This window comes from Clarias gariepinus, chromosome 3 (assembly GCF_024256425.1).
Source record: "Clarias gariepinus isolate MV-2021 ecotype Netherlands chromosome 3, CGAR_prim_01v2, whole genome shotgun sequence".
NCBI lineage: Eukaryota > Metazoa > Chordata > Actinopteri > Siluriformes > Clariidae > Clarias > Clarias gariepinus.
Genome location: NC_071102.1, coordinates 9,791,351 through 9,819,179, shown reverse-complemented (window position 1 = coordinate 9,819,179; position 27,829 = coordinate 9,791,351). Strand labels below are relative to the sequence as shown.

Here is a 27,829-nt window from a genome sequence, read left to right as displayed (position 1 = left end):
GGCCTCCAAGTTCCCCAGATCTTAGTCAAACTGAGCATCCATGGGACATGCCGGACAAACAAGTCCAATCCATGGAGGCCCCACCTTGCAACCCATAGCACCCAAAAGATCTGCAGCTACTGACCTGGTAGACACCACAGCACAACCCCAGAGGTATTGTGGAGCTTTTCCAGTGGTACTGTACAAGGGGAGCTCACACACTATTGCCTATAATGTATTGGGTTTAAATCTTTGATTGATTAGTGTATTATTGACCTCTGGCAACCTCCTTATTTTTTTCTCAATGGGTTTTAAAAGGACAAGATGACTGGATATTGTGCTACATAACACGTTTTTAGCGTTTCCAAACTTAAACATTTAGTTGAAATGGACTTTCGTGGTATTTTTTTTTTTTCTGTGCGTGTGTGTAAAATTCATTAAGGAATAGGGTTGTTATTTTACATCGTTTTCTGGATGTTCAGCCTACTTACTGTATGTGACAAAATAAAAAAGATTACCAAATACAAAATCATCTGGTACCAGACACCCCAGGCTAGTAATATGTCTATTGTAACAAAACGTGTAGGAAATTTTATCATATGCTCAGATTTAAAAATAATAATAATTGGTTACAATGAAATGTAGAGAAAAAAAATTAGATAATGTAAAAAGGGTTGTAAAAAGAAAACTCACCTATTGCACAAAAATATATATTTTTGTGATATTTTTCAATATGTTAATTAGTTTTGTTGATTATAGTTAAGAGTAATGTTTAAAATATGATTACACAAAGGCATTTGACAAGATATGGTAATTTTTTTTTTTTCTTTTTGCAATGCTCTCATCCTAAGAGAGTTCCTATTTTTTTGCATCCGGCTTGTGATTAGGAAATTGTGCCGTATGGGTTTTAAATGTCTATAACTGCAACAATTTTGCTGCAGATTGAGTTTAACAATTGAGAAACAGAATTAGAATTTAGACGTCATGACTTGAAGCACATCATGATTAGAGCACATTAGATCCTTAGCTTTGTATGTGATACCGATTAACAAAATTTATCCATATTCTTTGTACGTGCATGTTATTCACAAGTTCTGACGCATGTCTTTCTTGTTACACACTCACGACTCCAGACGTCCGTTGATTTCTTTGCCTCTTGTTTTATTTTTAACATCAAAGTACAACGGTTGTTACAGTTCCGTGCATAAATCCACAGTGGTCACGACAAGTCGTTTGCTGTGTTCTGTAGCTTCAGTAGATTACAGTTACAACAACTTATTTTACTGTATCCTTTAGCTTACAGTATCACGGTCAAAAGCTTGTGTTCTCTACACCTTTCTGTATTCTTCCGTGTCTTAACAACAACTGAACAACTAACGTGCGAGATAGACATGCAGCTACACAACTGTGGGATGATGTCACAGAACAACTTATGAAATGATGTCACAATACAAATTACGGTATAATGCTTAATGCTTGAACTAATAAACTCAATGGACTTAATGTTTAATGCTTAACCAACAGACTTAATGCTTAATGCTTACAGTAACTAACAAATTAAAATGAAATAAACACAACAACAAATTTCAAAAATGAAATATGGCCCTTACATTCTATTTAATATAATAATATTCATATTATTCATAAAAAAAAAAAATCTGGGTCCTTTGCTTAAAACTTTGCTGAAAGCATTGCTTCAGATATCATTTCAGTTACCTGGATTAGAGATGGTCTGCTGGACCAGTGCTTATGCACTCATGGTCAATAAACACTACTTAAGCATGAGGCTAAACGCAACATATTGGAAGTTTGGTCTCTGTACAGTATGATGAAAGTGTGTGATGAAACAGCGTGAAAGAGTTAGGCTTGTTCCCCTTTTTCTCTTTCTTATGCTCACCGGCATCTTTGAGAATGCCGTATAACTCAAGTTCGAATGAACTTTCCAGCTAGAGCTCTTCTAATATTTGTAAGGATAATCTTCTCACCACCGAGAGTTTTTGCAAATATGAGGTGCAGCAAGTTTTTCTTCTGCTTGCTATTCAATTCAATTACCAAGGTCCTTTATGACTATTGATTTTCCTTACAGAATAAAAATACACTGGGAGACGTCTGGAAAAATGGTGATGGATGGAAGAAGATTTATTTATTTAATTATTAATTAATTCATTATTCACTCATCGTCTATACGGCTTTAACCTGTATACTGGATGGCGGGAGACCTGATGGCCATCCCAGGTGACTTACTGTAGGTTACGAGGTGGGGTACACCCTGGATGGGGTGCCAATCCAATTGCCTGGCACACACACCTATCAACACTATGGGCAATTTGAGAAAAGGCAATTAGCTTAATCTGCATTTATTTGGACTGTGAGAAGAAAACGGAGGAAACCAACCAAGCGCAGAGAGAACATGCAAACTCCATGCACGCAGAGGCGAGAATCAAACCTGGCTGGGAATCGAACCCAGACCCTAGAGGTGCAAGGCCACAGTGCTAACCACTAAGCCAACATGCCGCACAATTAATTAAGTCATTAATTTATTTATTTCAGTATGAAAATTTAGTTAATAGCTAAATCTCCAATGTCAGCCAAGGGGTTGCTGGCAGACAGAATATAGTTCACATCTTTAATTTCTCATTAGAAGCAACTCTGGGAATCCACTGTGAATGTGAGCTTCTGCAACAGGTTGGACTTATTGCCTGAGGGAGCCTCGTTCCTTCCTGATCTCTTTCAATTATGTGGAAGGAAATATATCTGAGTATGTGAGAGATTCCACGTAATGCGCTTTAGTATTTCATTGCATGTTGTACAGTGCATAGATTGGAATAAATATAGAGGGGGAAATAGTAGCTTTCTTTCTGTGGTAATGATGCAAAATGTTTACAAATGCGGTATAATTAATATCCCGTAGGGTCATTAGTAATGCAGAGCAACAAACACATCATCAGTATCAAGTAGTGTATTCCAAAGAGCTTATTTAAAATTAAGTGCCTTGCATTTGATTGCTGCATAATCTATCAGGTATCAGGCAATCAACACCTCCTTAAACGCACACATGCTATCCATGCCTCACTGTAGTAACGTATGAATACTGTATGTACTAGTTCCAATAAATAGGGAGATAAATTTTTAGCCTAATAATGACTAATAACTCAATTAAGATAAAAAATAATAATGAGGTTAAATCAGTTATTATCAAGTCAAATAAGCTTCCTAGTCAAAAGTGCTATATAACCAGTTTAACAGAAGAATTTTGGGCAAATGCATTTCTTCATTGGTTTCTGGTGGTTTTGTAATAAGCTGTAATGATGATTATTAATAGTGTTGTGTTTTCTGTTAATGTGTTAATATCACAGCGCAAGCGTCCTAATAGTTTACTTGTGACTTTTAATTGATTTTAACAGTATATTATTGATTTGTAATGAAATTGTCCCATATGATGCCTCGATAGGAATCTTTCATTGATATAATGAATGTCTCTATAAATATTTTACTCCCACATTACTATAATACCTGTCGAGGATGTAGGAGTGAAGAATTCTTCGACCTACGGAGACTTTCAGTTTTTTTGTTTTTTTATAATGACCGCATTACCATGTGATTTGTAAGCCTGGTTATGTTTGCAGGGAAGAGGAGAAGTAAAGCTTATTTTACGAGACTCGTAGGTGTAATCATCTGGCGGGGACGGACATGTCTGTTTTTTTTTTTGACATATCTACCATTTCTTATTCTGAATGTTGTGCATTCATTTGGTTTGAACTATATGTAACCAGGGGTTAACGTGGGATTTGACAGGTGGGCGAAACCTACAGGAAAATACTGTGGAGCTGTGCAGAGGGGAAAATGACTCACCTTAAAATAACTCAGATGCATAAGCCGTGAGTTTAAAAAAAAAAGTGTGTCCTTGTGGAGTTTTGTGACAGAAGCATTCAAGATACGCCATTTTTATAAGTAATGCAAGACCATATAATATGCTCTGATTACTTAAGGGAGTATATTGATGGTATGAGACTAAAGAAAAGTCAAGCTTCAACCAGACTGCAACACACAAAAGGTTAATTTAACAGTTTGCAGATTAAAGTGATTCTTTCTCTAATCGGCCAGTCTAAATATTACCTTATCTACTGAAGGTGACAGAACACCGTTCCGGCCACCTTAACCGCTGCAGGTACTGCAACATGCTTGTCCTGCAATTTCTTTAAAACCCAATACTGAGTTTAGAGTACACATGAACAATATCTTCGTTATGTAGCCTTGATCAAATTAATTTATATTAAGAAATATCTTGGTAAGATCGTCGAATCAGCATCACTTCTTCCAAACAAATATGAACATACAGATGTACACATGTTCTCATCCCATGATCTGTGATAGATGGCAGAGAACAACAGTTATCTTGCCAAGTCTCATCTGATTAATTAGGCAGTTGAAAAAAAAAAAGAAAGGAAAAAAAGGGATGCCATTGGGAAAGAAAAATCCATATTCATTAGCAATCTGGAGCTGCTGTTCTACTCTGCATCTTGTTTTTTTTTTTCTTCTTGTTCTTCTTTTTCTTCTTTTCTCATCTGTCCTTATGGGAGAAACTTAAAACTGTAAAAAAGGTATGTCTTGGAATACTTTTCCGACATAATGTATGTCCCAGGATCATTTCTTTTTTTCTCCAGAGCTATTTGTGTCATGAACCCAATGGTAATCCAAGCTTTCAGCCATTTCTTTGCTTTCCTATTGGCATGGTGTGGGTATTAAGGTCTTCCAAACACACACACACACACACACAAACACACACACACACACACACACACACACACACATGAGTCAAATCTTTTTTTGACTTAGGAGTACTTTAAACAGTACCTCATTAGGGTGTAATTTAAATGCACTACCACTGATTTTTCACACACTGTGCAATTACAGTCCGGAGTTACAGTAAGGCAAAGTCACTTGTTTACCATCAAGGTCACACGGCTGAGTGGAAGTTGTGGCTCTCTGGCATTGGCTTCATGAAAGATTACTGCATCACACAATTCTAGCTTTAATAAAAAAAGATTTTAAATACTTTTTGCATATCGCTGTTGCTCCTATTAAAGTAAAAATATATCGGTTTATATCGAAGACCGTTTGTATTCCAGCAATTTTATAAGGGATGAATGTGTTGAGGTAGAGTGAATTTTGTGGGACGGTAAGGGTGCTTTCACACTAGGAACCCCGCTGTGGAACCGATCCAAGTAGCCTTCACCTCTAAACCTAGCATGATTTTTTTTTTTAAGTAAACATTGTATACTTTGCCCGGGCACGGATCAGCTGGTGTTCTCCAGAACAGTTTGAGTCAAATATGAGGACCAAACTTACATGAGCATGGAGGTGGACTGCTGTTTAGAACACCTCTGAAATATGTGTGTGCAAACATCCCTGAATTACACACCCATGGGTAATAAAGTCAGGCAGGTGGGGGGTTCGTTTTTGACATTTTTACCAAAATATCAATAATATCAGGTGTAGCACAAAGGTTGCCTTCCTTGTACTTTTCTTCTTGTTGTGTTTATTGGCAGCTTACCAACCAGCTTACAGTAGGTGCCTACCGCCCCTTCTCTATAGGAGAGTGTAAATAGGCAAGGGGTACTCCGGTACGGAACAATATTACTAATGTGAAATATGACCAGTGAGGGAAAGGGGATGGGAGGGGGGAGACTCTTACCCAGACACAGTAGGAAGCAATCAAGCCTTGTGTAAAAGCACCGTGAAATTAAAAAGTACATTTAAAGAACTGATAATAGATGACTCTTGGGAACGGTTGTTTCAAGCATGAGATATTAAATGAATTCTGCTCTGAAAACAAAAATAATTAGATTTTTGTAGTAATGTAATATCTGTATCAAGGGGTCGACACAACAGACCACTCTGTCCGCATAATACTTGGCACATGTTTTAAACAGGATTCCCTTCCTGACTCATGTATTTTATCCAGGCTAAGAACTCACTCTGGATCCACTGACTGGGGTTTAGGTATTGGCTGGGAAAAGTATTTTTTACGATAAAGTGCTAATGGGATGTCATATGCAAAAATCCCAGGCCTTCAGACTGTCTGGATATAGGCCTACATTGCAAATTTCTTTCAGATCTTTCTTTGAAATTGATGCTGTCATTTTGTTTGCTGACTAAAGTGATTTAACACTATAACTACTAAAACGAAACGTACAAAGTCAGCCAGTCCAGTTTAACCTCAGCAAGTCCTTTGAACAGGTCTTTTATTTTCCTCCTAAACACATTGTATAGGGAGCTGGCCACATCTGATGCTATGAAGAAAAAAATAATGTTAGGACATACACTTACTATCCAACATTAATAGGAACACCTGTGCCTGCTGATTTATGCATTTCTGTGATATGCAATTCTGTGTAAACGCTGAAAATCCCAGGAGATCAATATTTTATGAAATACTTATACCAGCCCCTGGTACCAACATCTGTGCCATGATCAAAGTAACAAAGATCAGACTTTTTACTTATTCTGAAGTTTAATGAAAGGATAACCTGAAGCTTTTGGCCTGATTAGATGATATTTTGCATTGCACTGCTTCCACATGATAGCCTGATTGCATAACTGCATGACCGTGAAGGAGTATAGGTGGTTTTAATAAAGTGGGTGGTAAACGTACATATATAGTAGTGCTCTCTCTTAAGGTGAGACCTTGGCATGAGGCCATAGTTTTACAGTATATTGCTATGTGTATTGCTAATTTGGCTGTGGCAAAGGATTAATTTATTTAAATTATTTTTTTTACCATACTTTTTAATACTTGATTTTATTCCTGGTCAGAAATGCATGGATGGTTATAGAAGTGCCATACACACTGCAGACACCTGTGATTGTCCAAAAATGAGTACCCTTTAAACAAGACTGTCTTATTTTGTACAACTTAGTTTGTTAATCTACTCTGTTCATCACCCAGTTTCATAAGTAGGCAGTAAAACCCACCTAAACACAATGGACTGAATCACATCACCTGTAACAATTAACTTGGTTGTAGCTACTAAATATGAACCAGACGTTAGTCACAGAGTTGGGTAGTAACCAGTTACATTTACTTAAATAACTTTTTGAAAATATGTACTTCTATGAGTAGTTTTACTGCACCATACTTTTTACTTTTACTTGAGTAGATTTGTGAAGAAACGCTACTCTTACTCCGCTACACTCAGCTAAACTCGACTCATTACTTTTCTAACCATTTATTCCGCACATGCCGGCAGTACAGTAGATCTACCACATGACTGTTTCACCAATCAAACGCAGCAACAATAATCACATGACTCTGTTTGACAAATCAGCCGTAATAACAATAACTACATGAAGTCAGGCGGCATTGTGGGAAAAAAATCTTGAAAAAATGAGAAATATATGTTGCAGTAAGTTTAGCTGTTTCATTGAATGTTGCAATGTTGGCCCATATATTATTATAATTATACTATATACAGTATATATATATATCAAAGAGTGCCTACCACCCCTTCTCTATATGAGAGTGTAAATACGCAGGGGGTACTCGGGTACAGAACAATATTACTAATGTGAAAGATGACGATGGGAGGGGGGGATACTCGTACCCACGCACAGTAGGAAGAAATCAAGCCCCGTGTAAAACACACACACACACACACACACACACACACACACACACACACACACACACACACACACACACAAGTGAACCCAAGTTGTGTTCGATGGCAGATATGGAAGAGTCAAATTGGGGGAAACCAGCTCAGAAAAGCTATGGAGAAAAGGCCATGGGGATGTCGGCTACTCACTACAGCGCTACATACCCAATTGTCACAATGAACATCATGAACATAAGAATAAGCTGTCTGCATGAGGTATGGCAGTGGAGTGTCAGTGATCTTAATGAGCAACAGCAGGAGCAATTGTGGCAGCTACTTATGGAATTTCAGGACTGTTTTCCTTGCGAAGAGGACGAGCTGGGAAAGACATTTCTGATGGAGCACTCCATAGACATAGGAGAGGCCAGACCAATACGGCAGTGACCACGACACCTTCCTCTGGGCCAGCAGGAAGCAGCAGAGCAGGCATTGATAAAAATGCAGTGGGCAGGAATAATTGAGCCCTCTGAGAGCCTCTGGGCGTCGCCAGTGGTTATGGTACCCAAAAAAGGGGGAGAGTGGTGTTTTTGTGTGGATTACAGGAAATTAAACGAGGTCACTAAAAGGGACTCATACCTTCTCCCATGTGTCAATGAGTGCTTGGATATGGTGGCTGGTTTTTCATGGTTCTTGTCCTTGGATTTGAGGAGCGGCTACTGACAGGTTCCATTGTCTCCAGAAGCATGACCTAGGACTGTTTTTTGCACAGGTAAAGGACTATGGCTGTTTAAAGTGCTCTGTTTTGGACTACATGTATGTAATGCTTCGGCCACATTTGAGCGCTTAATAGAGTGTTAGCTGTACTAAATGCCTGTTTTTTTTGGATGACATTCTGGCACATGGCAATTCATTTGATTCTGCTATTGCAGCGCTGCGCAAAGAGTTAGTAAATTTCAGAAAAAATGGGGCTGAAATTATATCCAGACAAGTGTAGGCTAACGTGCAGGGAGTTGACTTTCTTTGGAACTGCGGAGGAGAAGGTGCTGGCAATAAAGGAGTGGCCCATTCTCACAGATCAGAAGGGGGTTAAAAAGCTTCTTGGGATTGGCCTCTTATTACATGAGATTTGTGCCTGGGTTTTCGGGCATTGCAGCCCCACTTCACAAATTACTAAAGAAAAACCAGCCATTTACCTGGTCGGAATACTGTGGAAAGACCTTTTGCAAGCTACAGCAGGCCTTGACAAACGTTCTAACACACCATAACCTATTCTAACACACCATAACCCCCAAATTGGACACTAATGCGAGTGGGGAGGGGGTAGGTGCGGTCTTATCACAGGCACGGCCAAAGGAAGAGAAGGTTATGGCTTATTACAGCAAGACCCTGAACAAGGCTGAGAGGCAGTATTGTGTGACTCACAGAGACCTACTGTACTGGACATTTCAAGTACTATTTGTGTGGCCGACCTTTCACCATACACATGGACCATGCCTCTCTGCAGTGGCTGATGAAGTTTCAGGAACCGGAGGGACAGTTAGCCCGTTGGCTGGAGGAATTACAGTGCTATGACTTCACCATCCCTCATCGTGCAGGGAAGCAACATGGTAATGCAGACGCATATTCCGACGGCCTGATGGCAAAAAGTGGTGGCTCTATCGTTAGAGACAAAAGGGTTGTGGGCCAAGTTTGAACATCTGCGGTGTCCTTCAACGAGCCTGGGTGGAGCCAGTGACTGGGGAAAATAGGTGGCAGGTCGTGGTGTCCAAGCAGAGGGAAAAAGGAAAAGTCCTCAAAGCCATGCATGATTCTGTTAGTTCTGGTCACTACGGGGTTACAAAAACACTGCGCCACTTGGGGCAAACCTTCTACTGCCTTCTGACTAGAACCAGAAAATCTGAACACATCACACCAGTCCTTACACTGGCTTCCTGTAACTTCTACTCGTTTATAAATCACTCAATGGCCTGGGACCTAAATACACTGCAGATATGCTCACTGAATATAAACGTAACAGACCACCCAGATCGTTAGGATCAAGTCAGTTAGAAATACCAAGGGTTCACATAAAACAAGGGGAGTCTACTTTTAGCCATTATGCTGCCCACAGTTGAAACCAGCTTCCAGAAGAGATCAGAAGTGCTAAAACATTAGTCACATTTAAATCTAGACTTAAAACTCATCTGTTTAGCTGTGCATTTATTAAACGAACACTGTGCTATGTCCGAATTGTCTGCAAAGTATTTCATGTTTACCTTGGATTTTTAACTGTTTCTAAATCAAATTTTTAGAAGTTTTAAAAGCATTTTCATTTTCATTTTAAATAAAACGTAAATAATTAAAAAAGTTTTCCTGCTATTATTTTTTATTTCTTTTTATAATAATTTTTTCTCTTTTATGTAAAGCACTTTGAATTACCATTGTGTATGAAATGTGCTTTATCAATAAACTTGCTTTGTCCTGCATTACTGGGGGCACATGAAAAAAGATGTATAGGACTTTTGTTGGTGCTGTGACCATTGTACGTCACGTACCTGTAAAGGGCCTCAGGGACAATCGAGGGCCCCGCTTCATCAGGTTTCAGTGGGGGAACCCATGCAGCAAGTCGGCATTGATGTGTTAGGTCCATTCCTACGTGCAGCTCGTAGTAATCGCTCCATACCCCCTGCATGAACTATTTCACTAAATCAGTGGTTCTCAAAGTGTGGGGCGCGCCCCACTAGTGGGGAATAGAGATATGACAGGTGGGGCGCAATGAACGGGAGGGAATTAGTGGAAAATAATAGGAAAGTACCTATTCTAATTCATGCTTTTCTTTATTGATTTATTTAATCTTTATTTTCTTTATCGGACACTCGAAACTAAATAATGACACACAAAGAAATGGATTATTAATACAAGTAAATTAAAATAACATTAGAGAAAAAGTGGAACCATAGTGCAACAATAACGGTTTAACGTCGGCATGTTGATTGCAGAGGAACAATATATAAGTAAACATTCGGTATTATATATGTCATTTCATTTATTTCAATGTGTATGCTGATGTTTCTGTGTTTTTGTTAAACATTAATATTTTATCAGGCAGTACTAGTCTGGCATTTCTAGTTTCTAGTGCGGCAACAAAGTTGCTTTTTAATCCTTCAGGCGCTGAACAGAAGGGAAGGTCAATATCGTTCTACGCTTTTTGTTGGTGTGCGGCATTTTGCGATGATCCCTAAATCACTCGTTGCGCCGTAGAGAATAATGGTGTTTATGCTTTTAAACATGTATAATTTAAGGCGGATGTAGCTTAAAGACAATGTAGAGAGGAAATATATGTGGGTATCTTATTTGCGGGTTTATTCACGCAGCTATTGAATTCGGAGATGCGAATATCAAACTAACTTTACCGCGGACACAAACAGGTGTTATTCGCTAAAATGCCCCCCTGCCACGGATTGCCCCCCTACATAATCTCTATCAAATAGTATATTAGGACATACATTCAAAGGTTTATTATAATCAAATATATTATTACTATTATAATTAACCCTAGGCACGTGACACACTTCGAGACGATTAATACAAATCCCCCAAAATGATTATTTTATGGCACATTTATTTTGCAGGGGTTTGTCAATGTACAAATAAATTATTTATCACAAATTACACTAAATATTGTTTGTGGTGAAAAATTACAGGAAATTATTTTTATTATAAAATAAGCAATATAAAAATATACATGTGGTATATGAAAAAATATATAATTTATATATTTTGCCCCCTATACAACCTTTTTTTTATATTGCTTACTTTATAATTAAATTCATTTGTTATAATTTGTAATTTGTAAACCATAAACCTATGAATTTAGGTGGGCAATCCGTGGCCTAGGTCGGGGGCATTTTAGACAATAACACAGTAGCGTACTGTATGTAGTGAGCATAATAACATCAATGGATACATTTGTTACATGGACCACAAATAAGCAGGTGATTCAGCCCTATCAGCCCAATCAACCAAAGATCCAGCCGAAAGGAAAACATGATGAAGCCTATGCTGCGCTTGAATTCATGGTGGGGATGGTGAGGGCAGAGGAGAGACCTCTGTGTGTTTTGTGTCTTAAACCGCTGGCAGCAGACAGCATGAGACAAAGTAGGAAGACACTTATCGACAACATCTTTTTTTGAAAGAAAGCTCTAGATAAGTGAGGAAGTAAGCCTGTTATAACAATTGCACGTGTATTTTAGTTTTGAACTTGGTGTTATTTGATCTTATCGGTTTAGAAATTGATATTTCAACAAATAGTACACTTGGCCGTTTTCGTTATCATTTTGTTGACAAGTGGGGCTTGAAAATTCGCCCACCCTCTCAAGTGGGGAATGACAGAAAATGTTTGAGAACCACTGCACTAAATGGCTTGAGGACTGCCAGACCAGAAGGCCGAGACTGTTGTTAATGCCCTCGTTGGAGGAATGTTTAGCCGGCTGGGACTCCCGGAGGCTATCCATAGTAAAGGGAAGGAAATTTGAATCAAATTTAAAATTTGCCTTTGGGCATCCCCCAGATACACCAGCTACTCCTGCTGGGCCGGATTATGCCAGACGTCTCCAAGACGAATGGACATCGCACAGGCATATGCCCTGAGTCAACTGTAGAATGCAGGAGTCAGACAAAAGAGGAATTATAACCTTCGTGCCAGAGAAAGGGATGGGAGTCAGTCTGGGTCTATGCCTTGATCCGGAAGAAGGGGCGATGCCCTCAGTTGCATAGCTCCTGGTTGGGCCCGTGCTTAATCTTGAAGCGACTGGGGAAAGTCGTCTACCGGGTACAGTTGCCCCCAGTTAATAAATAAACACTAATTTCCAGAAAGAGCCCACTCAAAACAATGCCATGATCTTTTTTGTTTAGGTTATGGACAAATAAAATATTCTCCTTGTGTTAAATAGTACCCTTTAATTACAGGACAATATTGAAAGCCTGGGTTAGAAATGCAATGTTTCAAACAACAGGTTGTTTCTCAACTGTAGCTGTCTCAGGATTTTGACCCTAGTGCACAAATTGGGATCAGCAGTTTCCTGTAAGGGAATGTAACTCACAGAGGCTTTTTCTCCCCAGTGTTGTGGCTTGATTAAATGTACCGGGCTGATTAGGGATGCTGGCAGATTCTGGGTTTTTCACTGAGCGACCTCAGCCATGAGCTTATACTGTACACAGTTAGCAGTAGCAATATATCTCAGTAGACTACCTGCATCAAGTGCACTGCACACTTATAGTACACAATAGATTCCTCCATGTTACTTATTGTATTTTACTGTACCTGAAGCAAAAGAAATCATACCATACAAGACCTTGATCTTATCACTTAGCAAAGGTGTTGGGTGTAACGCATTACAAAGTAACTTGTTAGAGTACTTGTATTTCTTTTTTGATGTAACAAGTAATCTAACACGTTAGGTCCACCATTTAAGTACTCAGTTATTTAGTTATTTTTTCAAAAATGTAATCCGTTATTTAGACAATTTATGTAATCCAAGCCAGGACCAAGCCAGACAGCAGTCATTCCCAATCCGTTAGTGTGTGTGTGCGTGCGTGCGTGTGTGTGAAAGTCGTCCTACAAGCCCTGCCCCTGATAACCCATCCCCTTCTTAGGTATTCCTGCTGTTACACCCCTATCTCACCTACTGTATGCGGTTTGACTATGTGAGGACCGACGCACGAAAAGATGGAAACCTAATCACAGCACCAAACTCACAGTGAATCATGATGAACCGTACTTATAGGGGTATTAGTAGTTAACAGATTATTGGCCAAACTTTGCTGAGTGATATTGGTAGAACAATTATAAAGGTCCTGACTAAAACAACATGTATGAGGAATCACAAAGGAGTTTTCATTTTCTGCAATAGAAAACTACTCTAACCAGCTACTTTTATCAGAAAGTAATGCTACAATGTAATTGATTACTTTTTAAAGACAGTAATTTTGAAATGTAATTATTTACTTCAAAAGTAACGTCCCCCAACATGGCTGAGCAATAACACAGGCGAGCTAAGGGTTAAGGAATGGCATTTACTGTATGTTTTAAAGAACAAAATATACACTCACCCCCCAATTAAGAAACACCATCCTCAAGACTGAAATATTACTGTAGCATTCCATGTCAGACCGACATTTTTCTCTAACAGTCAACCCAAAAGTTTTCGAGTTAATAACGTCAAAAAGTGAGTTTTACGTAAATGGTATGAGTATGTCAGGCAGTCACTAGTTATACTGATTTCTGTTAATTTACCAAATGTAAACTTATCAGTTTTTACCTAGGGCCGCACCCGCACTTTTCCAGATTGTGTCTGGGAAATTTACTCAGAACTAGTCTTGCTGGAGGATATGAAGAAAGTTGCACCTTTTTCTTATTTTCACAGAGTAAATTTGGTCTTTTCTGCAATTTACCTTCGTCTTGGACAAATATTTTTCTGTCAGAGACTTATCTGCAGTAACAAGCAGTTGTGAAAAAAAAAGCCATTTGCAGTTCTATGTTTTTCACAAGTTCGGACAGTCTACCACAGTAAAGAGAATGCCATTTTCACTCTAGGTTGGTTTTAATTGGCAGAGAAATGTCACTGTGGCGAAAAAGTAAGAATATACAGTACTGTACTGTAATAAGTGATAGCAAAAACCTATTTTGGTCATTTTATGAAAAGCAATTCTTATGATTAAAGCTTGATTTTGAAAACTGGTTTAATATCTGGTAGCTAACAAAGAGCATCATTATCAATTATATTTGTTGCTTTACTCTTGTGTTGTAAAAAAAAAAGTTCTGCATTGTGTGGTTTTTCAGAAATGACCCCAATGATCATTTAAGTTGATTCTACTTAACCATTTTTTTCTACTCTCGAAACCCATCACTCAAAGCAACATTTTTGGCACCGACATCCATTTTGCATCAAAGGCAATGAGATCAAAAATTTTTCCCCAAAACTAACTAATGCCACATATTTGTCTGATTTCATGTGCGTGTATACAAGTGTTTCTTTAAAAGTAGACAGAATTTTCTCAGAAACACCAGCTATCTAAACACCGCACACACTCGTGCAAAGAAATCTGTTGCTTTCAAGATTGGAATGTCTTTTGCAGATGACCCTGCTGTGTACCCTGAGGCCAAGAGTTTGATTATCAGCCTGGGTGAATGACACGATCTGATGCCTTGGTGGCTCAGGTGGTTCAATGTTGTGACATATTGAACCTAATCTTTGAAACCTGTGACCGTTCTCAGCAAATTTGATGCTTATCAAATACTGGTGAAAGTGCATAGATTTCCAAGCTTTCATCTTTCCCTCTTGGTGTTATTCTCACACACACACACACACACATACACACACACAGGAGAGAATCTTTAAAAATCTATATTATGTTATACATCAAACCTGCATGTTACATTGTTTACCTAAATTTCACGACATCTTTTGTGCTGCCACATGCTCCTGTCTGACTTACTGTACAGTATAAACGAATGAGTCTACCATGTTTGATGTGAATGCCATTATCTATATCAAGTGCACTACCTTGTTCCTAAACCACTTTTCTTTTTTTTTTCCGATGTGGACCGCTAGACAGCAAAAAGCCCATTTATATAGTTAAGGTGCATGAGCTTGGCAATTGAAGCACAACGCATCACTGTGGAACATGTCAAGGAAGCATCGGCCACCAGAACTTTACTGTATGTGGGATCTCAGCCTTGTTAAAAATTTGCATTGCTTTAGAAACTATTTATCTGGACATCAACCTTGCCTTGACTTGCGTGGGTTGCTATCATGTTCATTTTCATAGTAACCATGACATTGAACCTAGGGTTTCTGCCCAAACCCTAGGTTCAAAGTAACCAATATGAGCTACTTTTGTTACAAGTTGACCTGACAGGGGACGATGAAAGGGTTCCTGCTGAGTATTCTTATCTAGATTATGTCCTGTATATGTTCTCTGTGATGGACCTGGATGGTAGGAGCTCCCATGTCCAAACAGAACCTGGATTATGGGGTGGTGGTTGTGAATTGTACATCTGGCCTCTCGTATCCCATGAAAGGGCACTGTAGAAGGAGACTTGACTCATTATTGGGCATAACTTAAAGGTCATATCAACTTTGAGAACTGACTCTTCACTTCTGCTGCCTAATATATCCCACCCAATGACTGGTGTCAATATGAGCAGTCAATCAATTTGCTTTTCACTTTACTTGTCAGTGCTTTTAATGTTATGGCTGATTAAAGTATATTATTGTGATATACGGTAACTTTCTACCATGGCCTCAAGAAGGTAATCGGTTGATTCATGAGTAATCACAAGAGTTACTTGCATTCTTTTCTGTGCAGCCCATTCACTCTGTCTCTGTACTACTTTTGTTTTCAGCCTCTGTGATGGTTCAGATCCTTTGTTATTGCTTCTGTCACTTGAATGTATTGCTCTATGCCTAAACGCTCCATGCAAAATACCCAAGCTATCCATCACTGGCCATGTGTGAGCAGGTTAAGGTAGACAAGGACCAACACCAGTCACAGTAACTCGAGTGTAACCTGAGTCTTAGTCAAAACGAGAAGTTGGCCAGTAGAACGTCAGAGTGGCTTTTTATGAAACCCTAGCTTAAAACGATGCCATCCTCCAGACAATTCCACCCTTTATTGTATTGATCGTAGGGTGAAGTGTCGCCTTATTGCAAGCAGCCCAGCCCTGTCTTATGTCCTGAATGTGTGTCTGGGGAGAGAATTAGCTGCACTGGGCTGGAAAACTATCTGGATTGGGTTCTTCAAGAGACTGACATTAATCAATGTCCCCATATTAGGAATGCAATAACAGCATATTATCACAGTAAATTTCTCTGCTGGCGCACATTAGAATTCCATTCGGCACTCATACCCCCTGTCATGCGTGTGATGAATGCTTCGTAAATGGTGCGAACGCAAGAACAATCTGAAGCATCCTAGGCCTGTAATAAAAAAGTCTACTGTAGGGAGTATCTCTGGACATCTTGTGCTGTCATAAACTTTTTGTGAAGCGATTCAGAGTGCATTGTAGGTCTATCACTCAGACTTTATTCATGGACAGCTTGCATTGTTGACTGCTGTTTGTTAGATTGAAGCGTGGCCCTGCTATCATAGTGCTCTATTTGTCCTTTCCTTCGATTACTGGAATCTTTATAAACATCCCTTGAGCTACCTTAGTTTTTAGAGCAGCCTCTGTTACCATGGCATTACTCAGCCCAATAAAGGGTTTGTCTAAACAGACTGAAAGTACGACTGAGTTTGTGAAAACGTCTTAAATGATGCAAGGCCCTGGAGTGCTTTCAGACTTCCTCAGTTGCACTCCATATTATTCGCATTATCGTTTCAGCTCTTGTCCCATGCTTCAGTATATCGTGTCAGAAAACACAGCCAGCTTTAATTCAGCAGGTTCACCTGAGTAAAGTTTGCTCCTGAATCTGTTAGACGTGTTAAGAAGCTGTTGGTGCACAACAACAATTCTCTTGTGATCATGCAATCAGAGATATGCAGCTTCGTGCGTGGTAGAAAGATGGAGAGAGGAAAAGCAAAGAGACGCATACTAACTAAGCCAAGAAATGAAAATGAATAAGACAAAGAGAGACTTCTTATAAAAATGATATCAAATAAGATGAAAGAGAAAATAAAAAAAGTGATATGATTGATGTCAATATAAACTTCATTGTAAAAAAAAATCTATATTAACAACTAGCTTGTCTTTATGTTGGTACTTGTGTACAGTATATGTGATATGTGTGTGTTTTTTCTCATATCATGACATCACTCACTCATTTTTCATACCACTTTATCCTGTGTACAAACCTAGGGGGGCTTAAAGCCTATCCCAAGTGACTTATGGCATGAGGCGGAGTACAATCTATCTCAGGGCACTCACTTACACAATCACATTCACACACTATGGGCAATTTGGGAACGCAAATTACCCTAATCTGCATGTCTTTGGACTGTGAGAGGAAACCGGAGTACCCGCAGGGAACCCAATAAGCACGGGGAGAACATGCAAACTCCATGGACACAGAGGCAGGAATCGAACCTAGCCGGGAATCGAACACGGAAACTGGAAATGCAAGGCGACAGTGCTAACGAAAAAGCCACCGTACCACCTGCATGACATCATACTTATGGCAAAAGAATATTATTTTATGGCATAGAACTAGAGGCTAGAATGACTGTCCTATGTTCCCTGTCTAATGCCCAAGGGCGTCGCTTAAATCCATCATTGCTTTCTAATTACGTTTTAATATCCATCTTGTAGAGAGACAATGTGCATGTGCAAAGCAAAGTTTAAACAGCTGGGGACTTTTTGTGTCTTAATGGACTAGATTTTCTATAATGTTATTGTGAAGATGGATGGAGCTGATCCTGCGTGAAGTTGCCTAAGATGCATAATTCAAAAGTGGTGAATAAGCAGGTAAAATAGCTAGTCAGTAAAAATATGTGACAATTGTGCATGAGACAGTTATTCTTATAGGCTTTTTATACCGTATATTCGACATGTCATAATATGATAGTTAAGTATGGTGGTATTATCCCAAGCTTTGTGTTGTTTATTTAATAAATAGACAGCTTGAAGGTTACTACTGAATTACCTTATATTTTGTCTGGTTACATTATGTCATAACACATTAGGCCACGCCCCTAATTTTTTAAAATATGTATCAGCTTAGTAAGTATCATACTAATGTGGAATTATCATTGTGAGACAGCATCAGCGAAATTGTGTGCATCAGAGTAAAATTAAAAGTGTTTTTTTTTGTATGATGTAATAAAAACAGCTTTTGTAAAGTCAGACTTTTTCACCTTGCTCTATTTTAATATGTGTGTGTATGTGTGTGTGTGCGTGTCCATGTTTTAGATGTCAGTGCCCGGCACAGTTTGATGGACCTGAATGTCAGCAGACCAAGCATAGTTTCCATGGCAACGGCTATGCCTGGTTTCCTCCCATAAGGCCATGCTTCGAGAGCCACCTCTCTCTGGAGTTCATCACGGAGGTGGCAGACGGTCTGCTGCTCTACAGTGGTCCACTCGCTCCGTTGCAACCCTGGGAACCTGAGGATTTCATGGCTATAGGTAACCTACAAGACTTTTCAACATTGAGAATGTCAGAGGATGAAAGAGATAGCAATAGTGAGCTGGCGTGATGGAGAAAACATATTTAAACAGTTTGACAGCAAAACCTGATGAATGACATTTTCAGATTTAGTTCACTTAGTTTACTCGTATTACTTTTTAATTTATATACTTATATATTTTTACATATTTTCCTCTGGCACACAAGGTTGTCTATGACAAAATATTTATTTTAAAAACAGCTACATATGCACTTTTTAGATGCTTTGAATTTCACTTTTTAGGCAAGACACGTCATAAGCAAAAGTTGCAACACTGTAATAAGCCAATTCCATTTTTTCTTTCTGTTGCATGCTCAGTGAAGTAAAACTATTGTTGCACAAAACAAACGCTGTCGCTAAATTAACTGAATGTGTCCATTGGAGTTTTGGAGTATGTTGAAGGTAAGAAAAGGTATATTTCCACTTTGTTACTGTCACTGTTACCCCGTCACTTACAAACTATAGGTATGCCTCCTTTCTACAGTCTGTGAAATAGGACATAATGCAATTTGTATATTAAGCAAAACTATTGTAGCGTTTTAACGTTATAATGACAATGAAAAGCTGCCGGCATTCTCCACCATAATACTGTGTATAGGTAGAGTTTTAACATAATAATGACCATGAATAGTTTCCGGCATTCTTCATCATTAATACGTAGGGTTTACATAATCAAGACAACGAATGACGGTTGCATTGTCCACCAATAAATATAGACATTTTAATGTGAACACAATGCCAACGCATCCGTCATCATTAACAAGTAATTTTTAGCTCTGGGTCAGAGTTGTATCGAATCTTTAACGATTCGGTTTAATTTGATTAATTGAATCAAAATTTATAACGTACACTATATTGACTACCCGTCCAGCGTTTAGCACAATTTAGTGTATCTTACTAGTTCTGGTTATCACATGGCCAACAGCTATAACACAAAATCTAGTATTTAGCAATTTATGAGCAAGGTAACACGATCTGGGCAAATGTTTAGACTTTAAAATACACGACCAAGACAACAGTTCTTTATAAAGAAACGAGAATTTATTTGACTAATCTACGATACATGAAACTACACTACTTGAACGCACGTGCACACACACACACACATACACACAAACAATTTGGCAAGCGAAAATGAATGAAGTTATTCTAGTACTGGTTACTAGATCAACGAAAGTCACAAGAGCAGAGTCTTGGGTTCAATCTTACGGTTTAGTTATGAAACGAGCACCAACTTCAGCAAGGTATGCAGCATTGTTTGTTTACTTGCGTTATGTTTCGTTCTCATCCGTGCGTTCGCCTCCAGCGAAGGGAATCACGGCGTTGCTGATTGGTTGGTGCGCTGTTGTAGAGATGACGTCAGTCGGAAAAGCCCTTCGGTGAGGCGTTGGTTGCCTGGTTACCGATGGCTGCGCTCTGGAACTTCTCCTGAGGTTTCCTTCGTTGCGGGACTTTGGAGTTCTGGCACGAAGTCTCGTTGAGAGTTCTTGAAGAGCGGATGACGCCAGCAGCGGCGGTGCAGCGCCCGCAAGGGCGGGAGCCCGAGCTGCTTGAAAGATGTTGTAGGTTGCAGTTGTGATGATAACTTCTCTTCTTTTTCTTCTTGTGGACTTCCTGAGGGTTTTTGTCCCTTGGGGGTCAGGTCGTCCCACAGGTGATTCATCCAATCGGATGTGATTGCAGGGCTTAGCCACACCTCACGTGGTTCCTCCTTCTGTGCATAAATTAGCCAGGTGTTTCGGCAGTCACGTGTGACCCATCCGGTTGGAGTTTTTAATACTTTATAAAAAGTAATTTTGCATGAGCTCTGTTCATGCTACCAATTACCCATGTTCACCAACATTCTTGAAATAAAGCCAGCTTGAGATTGACACCAAACATTACATATCTTACCCACTCATTCCTTCCTTTATCTAATAAAAAGGTTTGTAAATGCTGATTACACCTTGAACGTTATGCAGATTAATCAAACATGTACACAGGAATAAAAGGAACTGAGTAAATATATGTAAATACGTTTTGCCCTACTGGCACACTTTAAAGATGTTTAAAATAGTGTCCATGCCGTATGCCTTTGTTCATGGAAAGGCATGTCTTCCAGAGGTCAAGAGACTGTCCAGGTGTGATGAGGCCTCTTCCTCCCCAGCTTGGGGTGGAGCTGTAAAACTGTCTTCTTTGTTTACCGGATCGCCGATTTACACCCTCGGTTTCGGGGTCTACTTCAAAGCATCTGGCCTTGTGGAGTTTCTTAGTTTTACAGACGTCCCCCTTAAGATAGCAAACCAGATAAGGTTATCAGGATGGTGCCATGCATGCTGGAAGAGGGTGTTCAGGAATGTGATCCATTGACTGTTCTCTCTATGGGAGCCCTGTTATTCGCTACACTATATTGGATCAAAGCTATATAGCAATGGTATGTGAGATACTGTAGTAAATCTTACTGTGGTAAAGTAAGATGTTTAGTGCCACCTTCTCTCACTTCCAAATCAATACTTCTCTTTTTTTCTGCTTGCTCCAGTTCTCACTGGCATTGGTTTGATGGTGCTGATCCACTTACTGAAATATTTTCGAAAAAATAATTTAACAGAGAAATAACATAATAACACTTCAAAGATGCATGAACTTTGTGGACATTAGAAATGTATGTCGGTGTGTGGGAGGCTGTTGGTTTGTTATGTCTGGTTCTGTCCTCCACGTCCTGTTTTCTACTGGACTTTCTAAACTATATTATAATTTTGTGGCGTATATGAAACTGACAGTGGTAGAAAAGGAAGCTGATAATACATTGTCAACTAAAGTGTTGTTGTTTTTAATGCAATTTTTCATTACATTGCTTTTTTGACTCACTACAAAAGAACAAAGTATGAGTTTGGGTTATTTTACTGTGCGTGTGTAATGGCATACATAATTAACCATAAACACAACTGCATGGTGGTTTATTTATTGTTATAATAAATAATTAAATAAATAAAATGTTGGAGGTACAGTTTTTTTGCAAATTTACATAAAATTTATACTGTTAAAATATGTATCATTTTTAATATAATGGAAAATATTCTATAATTATGTATAACAGTGTTTCTTTAAAAAGAAGAATTGTCACTTGTGCCTAAAAACAGACCAAGAATGTAAAAACTATTTAGAAAGTGAAAGCAAACCTATTTTATTTGATCTTTTTGATTAATGTGACGATAGGATGTTTTTTCTTTTTAGATTTAAAAAATATTTTTGTCATTGTTAGTTATTATCACGTTTATAAATTTTTGGTAGAAAATCTTCAGATTTCACAATCTGTTTTTTTTTTTCTTTTATAATTTGTTATACATTGTTGCTGTATAAGCAGAATAGCACACTTTGGGTAATGATATATGAACAAGTACACTGAGGTAATAACAGTGTGTATAACACCTCACTGACTTTTGTATGAAAGTAAAAACTCTCTTTATCTCTTGATATAATCCCCTGCTACACTAATCCACTTACCCCAGTGTTTCATAAGTGCTTGGACGCCATCAAGGTAGAAAGAGTCATGATCAGACTGACTGCTTCACGTCTGAAACACTGGATTCCTAGAAACTTTTTTTAATGGCCCAAACATGTGGAAATGGCTTGGAGCAAGGTTAGGTCTGTACTTGGGATGTGACAATAACTCCCAGCTGACTTCCTGTAATGTGCAAGTAGTGCTGTGGGCAGTATGAGCTCGTGCATTGTCCGGTAAAAAAACAGAACGCCTTTGGTGATCAAACTAGGCTTTTTTTTTTTTTTTTCCCGGAAAGCATCCCTCTTGCTGAATGTTTGCAAGAACGACTGCAGTTGGCTGTAAGCGGTTGTCACTTCATGGATGTTTTTGATTTCTTAAAAACATTTACACCATTCAGATGTTTACTGTAGCTAAGACATCACTGTACTTTCCTTGAAATTAAGTTGGTTTTATGCCTACATCCATAAGGAATTATGAATAAGGAACTTGAACACCCCTCGTACTATTGTGGTTTAACGAGATGGTTCATCATGTGCTGCTATACCTCACATAACAGTAATAAAAAAGATGTATTTCTTCTAATAAATATGGCTATTTAGTAATTAGTCTCTATCCTCATTGGCTGCTGGCACACACATACACAAATTAAAGCTAGTAATAGATCTTTTGTTTGGCTAGTTAGGAAACACTTACTGTTGCCCACAAATGAATGCACTGCGTGTTTATTACCAAGCAGCTATTATAAGATGGAGTAAAGTTGACAGAAGTGCTTACTTAGGTTAGTAGAGTTTGCTACTCGCCATGGTGCACTGTTCTTAAGAAAGTATACAACCTGTGTTGCCTTTTTAGCTTGGAGACCTTGATTCTCATCAACTTAAATTGTTGTTGATGGTGGTTGTCTTTCGGCCCATTCTGTCTGCAAATACAAGCTTGGTACAGGTTTTACGTCAGATGCCCTTCCTGATGCAACCCTCCCATTTTATCTGGGGCGGCCCTGCCTCCAGTGGCTGGGAATCGAACCCGGGGCTTCCGCGTGTCAGACGAAACACTTACAACTGTGGCACCAATCCCCCAATCACATCAACTTAAAATCTAAAAATATTAAGCAGCATGTTATAGGCATTGATTAACTGATTTAGTCAGAGTATTTCACTCTCCAGCGAAACTTTAGGTCTGGGCAACTTTTTGCTAATATAATTGATTTTATACTCTTAACAGCCAGACGCTGTTTGCTGGTTCATATTTTGTGAGCTATTTTATCGTCTGTTGTTGCTTCTTCAATTAAATAAATTTTTTCATGGTTATGTTTTTTCTACCTATTTTCTGGAAATGACCTTAAAAAAACACTTAAATTTTAAAATTATGCAAAGATCAATATACTGTAGACTGAGCTGCACATCCTAATTGCTTGAAGTTTACTTTTTGTTTTTTGTCGAATTTGTAATATGCAATTAAAAAAACATCTAAATATATTTTGTGTTTTGGGTAAAAATATTAGACGTGAGAGGTTAAAGATTCATGGCACCTTGTGAATAATGCAATGTTATTTTGAAAAAAAAGGGAAAGTAAAAACCCTTCTCAACCCTGTGTATGATTTGTAATTTTGCAAATTTTACATTTTTTATTGTTCTATTTATCTGTCTATTTTATTTCCATTTGTTCCCTCATTTATATTTATGTTAATTTATTTGGTCGTAATGTGGCTTTTATGCTAATGAAGACTTGTTAAATTGAACTAAAATGGATAGAGAGTATGTGTGCATGTTGGTCTGAGAGAGAGAGAGAAAGAGAGAGAGAGAGAGTTTGACTGAGTGCTTAAATCCCCTCCATCCCCCTTCAGCGATGATTTAATGTTTTTAATATAAAAGTTTGAAGACTGAAACTCTCAGGGGAGATTTGCTTAGCCAAACAACAGTCCAAAAACACAGTTAACAACAAAAAAAAAAGGTTATTGTGCTTCTGTGCAAGTGAAACCCAGTCTGCGGCGTATAACCTCTTCCGTCTTTTGGAGGCAGCGCGTGCGTCTTAGTTTGCCACAAGTTAACAAAGATGCTCATTATGCATTAAAGCCTTATTTGTCATTCTTCTCAGAGAGTAATTACAATAGGGTGTACACATTTACAGCTCTAATGAACTCTACCATGTTTGATGCGTGCTCTGAATACTTCTCTAAAGAAAATCTCTGCTCGCAGTCTGCTTGGTGTGGATATGATTAGTAGTCTAGAAGAAATGCTTGAAGGACTTTGGTTCTAAGGACATTCGATAATTCTTTTACATTTTCTTGACGGAAATTCTTACCACAGGATTCCAAACATACATATTTGTAGCTCTAGGAAAATTTCAATAACCTTCATCTCTATAAGGTTTGCTTTTTATTTGATATAGTAAACTATTTGAGCCAAGCTTTTAAACACTACGCCACATTCTGCACTGCAGAGGTTATGTGTTAAGTATGAAACCTGCATCCGGTTTCAATATACTCTGTATGGAGTTTAAGATTGTGTTTAAATGCATTTATAGTACACTCCCCATCCACTTTATTAAGAAAAACCTGTACACTCATCCAATCAGCTAATTATGTGGCAGCAGGCCAATGCATAAAATCATGCACATAGAGATCAATAGCTTCAGCTAATGGGCACAGAAAGGAGAAAAATAGGATGTTGTGAACTTTGATGTCATACAAGCTGGTTTATTTTAGAAAGAACACATCTGGGATTTTTACACACTCTAGAGTTTATAGATAATAGTGTTTTTTTTTTTTTAATTAAGTGAGTAGTGGGTCTGTGGATGGAAAAGCCTTGATGAGAGAGGGCAGAGTAAACTTATTTGACCTGACTGGAATCTACCGTAATTTAAATAACCACTCATTACATCCATAATGAGCAGAGAATATTATGTTGCTATTTGGCATTAATAACTATTCCGTGGTCAAAGTGATTAGGATCACAGTATTTACCATACTATACTTGGATGTGAGGGTTAACTGGAGTTCTTGACCTGTACCTTTGTGATTCTGTGCTTTGCACCACTGCGACATGATTGACTGATTGAAGTGTAAGTTGAATGAGTGGGAAGTGTCTGGTTGGTGGTATTCTGGTTTCCTCTCACAGTACTAAGACATGCTTTGTGGAATGACTTTTTTTTTTTTCAAATTGCCATGAGCGCGTGACCACTGACAAGCCAACCATCGTCTAGAACTGTTGTCTCAAAACGAACGTCAAATACTTTTATGTAACACAAAATTATTGCTACAATTTGATAGAATGTTTTTGAAAAGAATTGAAGTAAATTTAATCACTCACTGAGACCACGTTTTGTTAATTCATAATATGCTAATTCAGTTTAATTAAGCTTTTGGAGATCAATTCAAGGCAAGGCGTGTTGATTGTAAAAATTTAAAAGACAAGAAATGTTCATAAGTAAGGTTTATTTAAATAAATATGAATTACGTCAAAACAATACTTGTCCAGTCCTAAACACGAGTGCTAGCGCAGGGAACAGTCTTAATGCATGGCTTCCTTGTGTCTTGAAGAATTTTGGATCAAGACAAGCTATGCTTGTAGCTCGAAGGGAACAAGGTGTAGAGTGAAGTTTGATAAACGACTGTGTCTGCCTGTGTTGACTTTACAAGCCACATTGCTCAGTTCTGATTTTTCTGAGCACAATTTTCACAAAAAGTGACTTTTATCTGGGTCTAATATGGATGCCTCTGACCTCAGAAACTGCAAGCATGCGCACTTCTATACGTTTTTGCCTCGCACTATTTGGATTAAAGCACATCATGTGTTTTCTCGACCACTCATTCATTTTAAAATACAACGGACGTGATTTTAGCAAAAAAATATCCTTTTTATAATATAATTTTGCTCTGGAGTAAGCAAGTAAACAAGCAGTTTGTTTGTTGAGGTCCAGAAGAAGGAAAAAAGCCAGATGCCTCAATTTAGTTTTTGCTGGTGCTTCTATGAAATCCCCACACTGTCTGCGCTGACTGACATCAGTGAGTGCCCCATGCATGCGCAGAGGCAAAATGTTACATGAAATCTGATCTGCCCATTCTCATTCAGGTTGTCTGACCACATAATAAGTTATGCATCAGATATAAAACCCAATATGAAAATTGACCTTAAATCTGATCAGATTTGTGCATTCAGACAGCGCATTGTGGCATCACATTTTTAGCTTCTTCTACGATTCAAGTTGAAATCCAAACGAACATGGACCAAATTGTGGAGGAACTAATCCCAAAATTTTGTAAATGTTTTCTCCATTCGATTTTCTCGACTCCTTGCCAGGAGCAGTTGAAAGACCAACGATTGTTGTTTAATATCTATTAGCTTCACCTCCAATAATAACTCACTTTTATGTGGCATTGTTTGAACTCTGACCAGAGAGTGACGAAGAGACTCAGCACAATGGCATAGAAACCTCTCCACCAGCTTTTGGTTTGGTGGTGTAATGCAGTGTGACACAAACACACAAGTATAAATGCTAACAATGCCGTAGGCCAGTTCTGTACCCTACGGCGTAGGCTCTGCCTAGGCTTGACACAGGAGCATAAATCAGCCTTAACACACATTGACTTAAGTGGGCAATCTAGAGCAGCCAGGCTCCCAACTAGCATATTTTTGGGAGGTGGGAGGAAACTGGAGAAAGCTAAACAAACACACACAGACAAAGAAACATGCAAAACTCTGCACAGACAGTAACCTGATCACAGGATCGATGGAATGTTATAGCCTAACATTTTTAGATGGAATACTAAAGGGAATATTTCGATAAAGCAGAGACTGCATGTTATTTGTGTGTGTGTGTGTGTGTGTGTGTGTGTGTGTGTGTGTGGGGAGAGCACAGAATGTAAGGAAAAAGATCAAAATCAAATCAGATACTCACAGCTCTTTATATAACGGTTAAACAATTTACATGGCATCTCTCTCTTTTTTTTTTTAAGCAGCAGCCACATTTTCTGACAGCCTTCTCTTCACTTCCCTCGCGCTCTCGCTCTCTGTGTCTTGAATAGCGATTGTCTGCTGCAGCTCTGACTCATCATCAAATCCTCCCCCTGATTGCTGTACTTCAAAATGCATGAGGAAAAAAAAAAAGGCTTATTTAATGCATGACACACTCCAGATCTAGCACTAATGGAAACATGGACTGCTAACCTGTTGTCGCGTAGTATTCTTATACATCTTTTTTCCTCATCTCAGTAGTCTGACGTACCTTCCGCTAATTTCGCTTAAAGTAATATAATTTAGTACACAGTACACAGTAGATCATGAACACAGTGTGGGATGAGAGATTAAAGGATAGAGCAAGAAGGATGAGGAGGTGGAAAGACGAGGAGACAGTGAGAGAAAGAAAATGATTTGCGATGGGCCACGGCGATATCGATTGAGAGGAACGTTTTGCACAGCTTGCTACATATTTTGGTGTGCCCAATCCGCGCAAAGTTTTCTCCAGGCAAGTAGCATATCCAAATTGACTCCGGCTCATTCGTGCCATGTAGTGTTTTCTTACCTGAGTAGGGTGAAGTGTGTCCCCACATGCTGCTGATGGAGACAAGCATACAGCGGGAGAGAGATGAGAGAAGAGGCTAACAGAGGCACACAGGAGGCTATTGCTAAGAG

At 38.7% G+C, this 27,829-nt stretch overlaps 1 protein-coding gene across 1 annotated transcript in view; it reads left to right on the top strand.

The window, feature by feature from the left end:
- Positions 1–27,829, top strand: part of si:ch211-186j3.6 (neural-cadherin) — a 285,750-nt gene that overhangs the window by 186,672 nt on the left and 71,249 nt on the right. Inside the window, exon 23 of the mRNA XM_053492457.1 lies at positions 18,466–18,680. Within this exon, the coding sequence (XP_053348432.1) occupies positions 18,466–18,680 (215 nt within the window). The remainder of the gene's footprint in view (positions 1–18,465; positions 18,681–27,829) is intronic.